Source organism: Prosopis cineraria, unplaced genomic scaffold (genome assembly GCF_029017545.1).
Source record: "Prosopis cineraria cultivar Desert tree isolate PC_DT_omini unplaced genomic scaffold, ASM2901754v1 PC9, whole genome shotgun sequence".
NCBI classification, from domain to species: Eukaryota; Viridiplantae; Streptophyta; class Magnoliopsida; order Fabales; family Fabaceae; genus Prosopis; species Prosopis cineraria.
The window spans coordinates 22,981,815-22,990,332 of NW_026555340.1; the positions used below are offsets into that span (position 1 = coordinate 22,981,815).

At 33.2% G+C, this 8,518-nt stretch overlaps 1 protein-coding gene across 5 annotated transcripts; it reads right to left on the reverse strand.

The window, feature by feature from the left end:
- Positions 1 to 456: 456 nt before the first annotated feature.
- Positions 457 to 4,049, reverse strand: LOC129319390 (uncharacterized). Of its 5 annotated transcripts, none has more exons than XR_008595500.1 (3): positions 3,013 to 4,043; positions 914 to 1,486; positions 457 to 778 (listed from the first exon to the last, which is right to left on the reverse strand). XR_008595500.1 is itself a non-coding variant. In XM_054964445.1 (3 exons), exons 2-3 carry the CDS (start codon positions 3,616 to 3,618, stop codon positions 1,118 to 1,120), a joined length of 975 nt encoding a protein of 324 aa, XP_054820420.1. In that variant the 5' UTR covers positions 3,619 to 3,756; positions 3,910 to 4,049; the 3' UTR covers positions 792 to 1,117. The 5 variants fall into 5 exon arrangements, 3 of the variants coding, with proteins under 3 accessions (XP_054820420.1, XP_054820419.1, XP_054820418.1); XR_008595499.1 differs by having other exon boundaries at positions 882 to 1,486; XM_054964445.1 differs by lacking the exon at positions 457 to 778 and having other exon boundaries at positions 792 to 1,486; positions 3,013 to 3,756; positions 3,910 to 4,049.
- Positions 4,050 to 8,518: the final 4,469 nt, after the last annotated feature.

Here is an 8,518-nt window from a genome sequence, read left to right on the forward strand (position 1 = left end):
ACTTTAAATAATTAAGTATGTGGATATGTAAATAAATAATTTAATTTTTTTGTTAAAATTAATGAAATGTAAAAAATAAACATAAATTATATCAAGTAATTTATTATATTAAATCCTTATTTCATTTCTTTGAGTTTATTCCATTAAATTGTGATTGATTTTTGGTTTGACAAATTCCAAAACATTTACACACAAGATTATGGTCCATTTTGAAGACGTCCGATTTTAAATCTACTTTTCAAGTGGCTATCTATACTCTGCCATTTTGAAAAAGAGCTCTTATTGTCATTACATGTTTATCCTGAAAGTAGCATGCTAAGTGCTAAAAGTCTTGTGCATTTCCTATAAAGTAATACAGAGAGTTTACTATCCCTAATTTCATTAAAAAAGTTTTGTTTGATAATAATTTCATCATACAAAAAGACCTACTTCACTTAGCTGTATTAAGCAAATCTCAAACCATTCAAGACCAATGCTCCCATGCATTTTTTAGTTTGATTATTGTATAAAACAAAATTACATTGACCCTGTATTCTTTGAGCAATAATATTACATATACATTTTTCTAGATGATTCCCAGTATCGACTTGTTCGTGGACTTCTCTCTTTCTTTCTCTCTCTCCAGGCCGTTTACAATTAAAATTGAAAAATAATTAATATTACTTAATACACTAGCAACATCAAATAAATTCAAGACATTAAACTTGAACTTGAAGCGGCATGTGATGTGAGAGGCTAATTCATCATTAGCATTCTCAATGTTGTAAGTTCACTGCATCTGTGATATATATATATATATATATATATATAAATGGATAAGTCAAATCTCAAACAAAAATAACTGAAAATCACGCCTAAACTAAAAGCTTCCATAGAAAAACCTTAGTTTCGCAGGTTGAAGAGAATAATGCACCTCAAGATACAGGTCCCCTTCCAAATATAAGTAATACTGCTGTGTGAGATTCATGGAGCTATTATGAAGCCGGCTGTTATGTTACCCATATACTCTGCATTCTAGATGGTTAAAAGAAGAAAATGAATATGCAAGTGAACCGCACCATCCATCTAAATGCTGTTAGCCACCTGGAAATATTAGAGAAAATTTTGAATATGAAAGTTATGTTGAAGCCTTCTTGGTGCAATGAGCATCTGTGCCATGCTGAGTACAATCAATATAACCCACACTTTTGAGGAAGTCACGAATCTCTTTTGCACTACTATTACTAGCCTTTAACAAACGCTCATCTTCCTCGTATATGAGAAATGGGGCTTCACTTCCTTTTCTTGAGAGCAGCTTTGATGCTCCTTTAAGCACATGATATTCCCATCCCTGAACATCTATTTTGAGCAGAAGCACCGGCTCTGATTCAGGAATCAGTTCGTCTAGAGGAACAGACCTTACTTGGAGAGCTACCTCTTCATTGGATTGAAATGCCAACTTTGCGCCAGTGGCAGAAACAGCACTGTTGTCCAGCCGGCCAACCAACTATACTAGACAAGGAAACCATTGATGCACATGATCAGAACACGTGATAAAATCAGAAGACGGGTTGCAATTTCTCAAGCTTTATAATTTCTTTTCTCCGTTATTTACAACATGCATGGAAAAATTCTTACATGAACCTTGTCTCTACTATGCCAATCATAAATAAACATGTATAAAATGTCAGCCCCAATTTTAGCGGGGCTACCCTTTTACATACTTTTTAAGTTCTAGAATATTTACTTACTTACTTTTCAGACTGGGAAAATTGTTTATTAATAGGTGGTAATAGAAACTAATCCCTCACATGATATGAAAAGCGAAGAATAGATTCCTCCTAACTAGGTTTGCTCTATATACAGGGGCTTTTTAACATATTTACATATATAAATGATTAGTTTGGTTTGGATCTTATCACTTAAAAATTATAGGGCCTTGCTCTAGTGAAACTGAAGCCTACCTCACCCTTGGATTGGAATCTGGAAGTTATAAGTTTGCAAAGTGTCTTTGAAGTGAAAGAGAAATAGAGAGGGAAAAAAGTGGATAAAAGGAGGAGAAAAAAAAAAGGGGTTCCATACACACTCTCATTCTGTGTCACTTGTTCTTATACTACTCAAGATCCAAATGACTCATCTTTATGAGTTCTAGCACTACTAGCCAATGCATTTCATTTCATACAACAGAAGCTTGAATAAAGGGCAACGAACCAAGAAATTAATGCTAAAAATCAAGACTTCAAATGAAAATGAATTTGTGTTGTAATTTCTTCAAACTATTGACAGCTTCAACTATGACGCAGATAAGCAATATTTTAAAATAACTCTCGCCGCAAAAAATCATGACTTTTGGAGTTATGTTTCTCGTATGTCTAGATGATATCGTTTAAGGCTTATAGATGAGATTCATCCAATTAAAGCCATAAGCCACATCTTTAACTGTGCATTTAGTTTATCATCATTCACAAGTCAATAACAATAGCCAGTCACCTACAGATCTCTTCATGAGATCTTTCAGGATCTTGCTGTCACCTACAGGCTATGATTTTCTAAGTTTCTGACTTAACTTCAGACATCAAGCTTGCATGCTTCAACTTAATTAAATATCCTCACACTCAGATTGAATCTATTCCACTGGAATCTAGATTCTCGGGTGACTAAGAATGTAAGAATTAGTAATTGTTTGTAAATTAAGATTAATAGCAACTCAAATCTGAGAGCACTCTGATTTATTATGATTACACGTGACATTCATAACAAATCCACCACCAATAAACCTTGGAGGTATACTACTCAGTTTCCAAGTCTAAATTTATTGGTTTAGATCTTAAACCTGAGCTAAGCATTAAGTCAGTTACTCGACTTAACATTAATCTGACTAAGCCTTTTTCTGCCATATCCCACTAAAGTTCAATTCATACTTCACCATATAAACTACACAAAATCAAATAAAATGCAATCAATCAATCATAAGCGATCCCCACAGGAAGAAAACGAACTTAAAAGGTCAGAAATGTCGTCCAGAAACAGTACCTTGTGAAAGGTAATGTTACCAAGCCGATCCGACGCTGCAGCCTGAAATACAGTGATCAATTCTGCCACCCTATTGAAGTAAATCCCTTCACAAATCTTCTGCAAATTCTCGAAAACAGGTTCAAATGCCAGAACCCGAAAACCCATAGCCGAGGCAGCGAAGCTCGCCATCCCCACATTGGCACCCACATCCACAACAAACCCATCTCGGCCTTCGCTTTTCATCCTCTCTAAAACCTCCTGAATCGTTGCCGAAATATCGGGTTTCCTAAACGGTTTCCCTTTGAGGATTCTTACGATGTTCTTGTGAGGCTTGTCGGGCAAATTTCCGAAATCGGAAAGCGAGTACAGAAACGGGTATCGAACGCCTTCGACGGTGCTCGCAATGACGGGGTGTGCTTGTGGAGATTTGATGCAATCGAAAGGAGAAATTGCATGGAAGGACAGATGGGTGCTGACGGCGAGGAAGCCAGGACTGGAGCTGGGGGGACTAGAAGTGAGGGTAAAGAAGATAAAGAGAAGGATAAGAAACGCAAAGAGAAGGAGGAGGAGGAATCTCGGGGAGCGTAGTCCAGAGGGTTTATCTCTTTTCCAGGCATTTGCCATGGAAAAGGAAATTGAAGGAAACGAAAATTCTCTTCGTGGGGGAAAAACTTTCAGGGAAAGCGTATTTCGAAGGAAAATGTGACCCTGACCTGTCAAGCGCAGTGGAAGCCTTTTGATCTATTTGCGGCATCTAGATTGCTGTGAAATGAGAGAAAACTCGAGACACATGAAGGATATCATTAAGATGACCAGAAAGGCTGAAGCAAGGCATGTGTTAAAATCAGAAATTAACCACGAAAATGCAAGAGAAGAATCATCGAAGGCAATCTGAGAGACAAAATTAAAAACGACCTTGGGAAAGAGAGACAACAATGAACACTTCGCCACTTCGGAGTTCAGGGCTTCGGCCAGAGAGAGTGGATGTGGTCTGGATCGCGACCACTGAAGCGAAGGAAAGAAGAAAGCGAATAAGCAAGATCGCGGACAACGGGAGGTGGAGATATGATGGCCTGGGCTACTAATTTTAATTATAAGGCGTCTTTGGTCCAAAAAAAAATTGTAAGGCTTAATTTGGAAAAAAAAAAAATCCAAAACGACATCGTCTTGATGCCTAATGTGGGGAGAACCATGATGACAGAAATAATCTCGTACGCTCACATTGTTTTTTCTAAAAAAATAAAATAAGTGAAGGCAAAGATCATGTTCACATTATAAATTTCATGATAAAATAGTAAATAAAATATCAATGGATGCTCAATAGAGTTAGAAAGAAATACGACCTTTATTTTCAAATATGAGAGTTCGAACTCTAAAAAGTAACAGACGTGATAATTAATATAATCTCAAAGAGGTTGTTCCATTTATACCCGTCATTATCGCAAGATCCTTTAAGCGGGGTCCAAATTAGTTAGAGGTGGATAATGAACCTAAGATTCTGGATGCAAAAACCAAACAAAACAATAGATAAAATATTGTCCCTTATTTGCCAATATTAAAAAAAAAATCTAAAGTATCATTTGAGAGAAAGCAACTTTTTAAAAAACACTCATATTTTTTATGGATTAATCTCACTATTATTAATTATGGGGATACCTTGAATTAAAAGAATCTAAATTTTAATTTTGTTTCGTAGTATTATTTATTTAAAATCTAATATATTAGTCATTTTTAAATATTTTAATTGTTATTGACAATAAAAATAGAACTTAGTGGATCAGGCGGTTGTTCAATAAATAAATAAGGCCTTGTTCGACGCAAATGATGGATTTTAAGGGACTAAGAATGGGACTAATATTAGAATTGAGAGTGAAAATAAGTTTTAAAAATTATATTTTGTATGGAATGAAAATGCTTAAATAATTTTTATTCAATATATATAATTATAATTATAAAAAGACTATGATGCCCTTGTAAAAAAAAGCTATTGAGCATCCTCTTAAAAAAAAACCCCCCTCCCACATCCTTTAACTAGTTTCAAGTCAGCCATGCTCCTTCATTTTTGCTTTGTGTATTGGTTGTAGTTTGGTAATATTTTTTTGATGAAAGTGTTTTCTAATTCCATTGAAAAAAAAAGATATGACATGGTCCTTCATTTTTGGAGCTAGTTTTAAATTTGATGAAGGTATCAAAACAAGCTATGCAACAATGTTCTTCCTTTAACATGCTTGCTTTGTGCTTGCCATCATTCTACATCATCCCATTACGCATCCCGATGTCCAAATTAGAGAACGTCATTGCTTGCTATTTCAGATGAGTAGCAACCCATCGTGCACTAAATTAGAGAAGGAGAAGAAGGTGATTAAAGAGGGAGGAGGTGGTGGGAGAGGGGAGAGAAGGTAATGTTGCTGTCCTCCACCTTCGAAGAGAAGCCACCTCTCATACCCCAAAAATAAAAGGTGATCAACACGGGACGTAATTCATATAACACATCCCTTAAGTTTTAAATTGAGAAATCTTTCTATTTTAAAACATAGCTAAATTTGAAATGTAAATTGTGATATAATTAATAAAAATCATTGTAATATAAATTTTGATATTTTTGTAAAAATTTTGACAACTTCTCCTTATAAATAGAATCTCCTAAAAATTTTTCAATACAATATTTTATATAAAATATAATATCAATTAGGAGATCAACTCCTTTCAACCAGCAGACAATATATATTCAAAATAGAATCCTAATTATAGGCTACGTGGAGAGCCTAATCTTACTCCCAAAATAAAATATATGAATTCAAATATTTACATTAAAAGGAGATAATACTAAGCAAAACTCTACCCAAAACAATTGTATATCCTTCAAAGGTCAATAGCAGGATCAACGTCAGTTAACGAATCTGACACCAAAATAAATCTCTAGTCAAAAGCATCCCAACAATAAATAATTAAATATGTATGAAAAGAAAGTTTAAAATAATTATGCGTGCTAGAAATAACAATTTCTGCAAACAAATATTTAGTAAATTTCAGCATAAAGGGTTTTATATAATATTAAATAAAATCTTGATTCATTAAAATTTTATATCAAACATCCTTATCAATTCATTTCAATAAAGCAAATAACTGCATTAAATAATTATAAATATATCATTAATCAAAAACTAATGAAAATAAATCCATCAAATAATTAAAAACTCATAATTATAGGGACTTATCAAAACAAGTAATAAACGTGGACACACAGTCCATAAGGGTAAATAACCAAACATAACTTATGCCATAAAAACAAACATGGACATACAGTTCATGAGAGTAATGCTAACCAAATACAGTTTAAAGCCATGAAATCAAACATAAGTATTAAACCCACGAATAACAAACGTGAGAATAAAGCTCACGAATATCAAACTAGCTAATCATTAACCATGACCAAGGGCTAATGGAACTGTTGTTAGCAATCAGTGTTCTATATAAAGTCCCTTTCAAATCCATTTTCAAACATGTGAGAAAATCATCACTTTTAAAATAAAATTTTCATTTTTAATGTTAAACTTATATGAATCATTTTTCGTAACAATTCAATAATTTTTAAAATAAAATCTCATAATTAAAATCCAAACTTGTATTTATTGGTTAACTAAAATTATCAATTCTGGTATAATAATTTCACAAAATAAAGTAATTTAATTAATAAAATATATACTAATCGCATTGTTGTTGTAAAAAGAATTTACATAAAAATTTAATATTTTAATAAAAAATTTTATTAAAATATCAATTGGGATGATATCCACTTATCTGAAATTTTCAGAACTCAAGAATTTATCTTTTAATGCTAGCTAAATTCTCCTCCTCCAAATATCTTATGAATTTAATTAAAAATTTTTAAATAAACTTCCCATAATCTCAATTATTTCCTCCCAATATTACTACCATCAAAATTTAACTAAAGTAAATTTCAAATTTTAGGAGCAAAACTTTACACATAAAAGGCCCTCAGAACCACAACTCAATACTCTATCATAATACCATGTATTTTCCAAGAATTTAAATAGTTTGATACTATTTTCATACTCGGATTTCTTTTGGAATGTTTAGCTTAAATTCATGGAGCAATAATACTCAACTTGAATATATCATTCACAAGGATAAATGAAATTTAAAAATTAAATTCAAATCTTGTAATAAGCATTTCACAGACAACTCGTAGGCACCAATATTTAAGCTTTGTATCTAAGTTGTTCTCTCCCAATTGCACCTTAATAAATTTTTCAATATCAACTAATCCAAACAAAATTTATTTAACTCCAAAATTATAACCAATATGCATGTTATTACCAAGCTTCAAAATAAATTTTTAGCTTAAATTTGAGTCATCTTCTTCCTTCAACAGTATGAGCAACAATAGAAATAAAGGAGACAATTTTTTTTTCAATCGTCCATTCAATGATTCATACACAGAAACTATGAGAATTAAGAAGGCTCAAGACTTATTTACCTCCATTAACACTGTCATACACAAGGAGAAAAGAAGACAACGATTGCAGGGGAAAAATGATAGCTAACAATATGAACCTACCACAGCTACTAATCTATTCCCACAACATAGATTTTTCAAATAACAAGAGAAAAGATCAAAGCTTCTATCTTAAGTGATTCATAGTGCCCGAACATAGAAAGAAAGGGAAAATGGCGTGCCTGAACAGTGAAGGGAAAAAAAACGATCGCCATGAATAAAGGAAAGATGAGCATCCCAATATTGACGGAACAAGTGAGGAAAAAGAAGAAATCTTAATTTGCCTATAGACCCTCACAGATAACAAAGAGGAAGAAACCTCACCAATCTGGAACAAGGAAAGGAAATGAAATGAAAACAGCAGCCACGAGTTTGACAAACCAACGGCGGATGAAGCTATAGTAAACATGTCGGCGACAATCACAGGTGAAAAAGATAGAGACGAAGGTGCAAAAGAAGAAAGATGGGTCATTCAAATCAGAGCATTCCCCCCGTCTCTCTCTCTCGCGAGTTTTCTAGAGGAAAAAGAAGCGAGGAGGATGAAGATTTTTATCAAAAGATGAGGAGGGCAATTTCATAATTTTAGGGGAAAACAAAATAAAGAAATATCTTCTTGGTCTCAATCAAATTTGAACTTGAGACTTGATGGAGCAATTCAAGTGCCACTATACTAGCTTGTCTTTCTTGTTATATTTATCTAAAAATTAATATAACTACAATTAAAACACCAATTTGTATATTTACCCCTCTTTTTTTTTTTTACTTAAATTCTTGGGTTATTACACCACCCACGTTGAGAAGGGAGCAAAAGGTGACCAAAGGGATGGAGGAGGAGATAGAGGTGATGTTTGATGAAGGTTTGATGAGAAGGGAGGGCATGTTGGTATGCAAAGTTTCAAATTTAAGAGTAATTTTCAATACTGCCTCCTCTATGGATTATTTCAATCTCACTTAAATGGGTTTCATCAATCCCAAGTAAGAGCTAATCCATTGTACCAAACATTA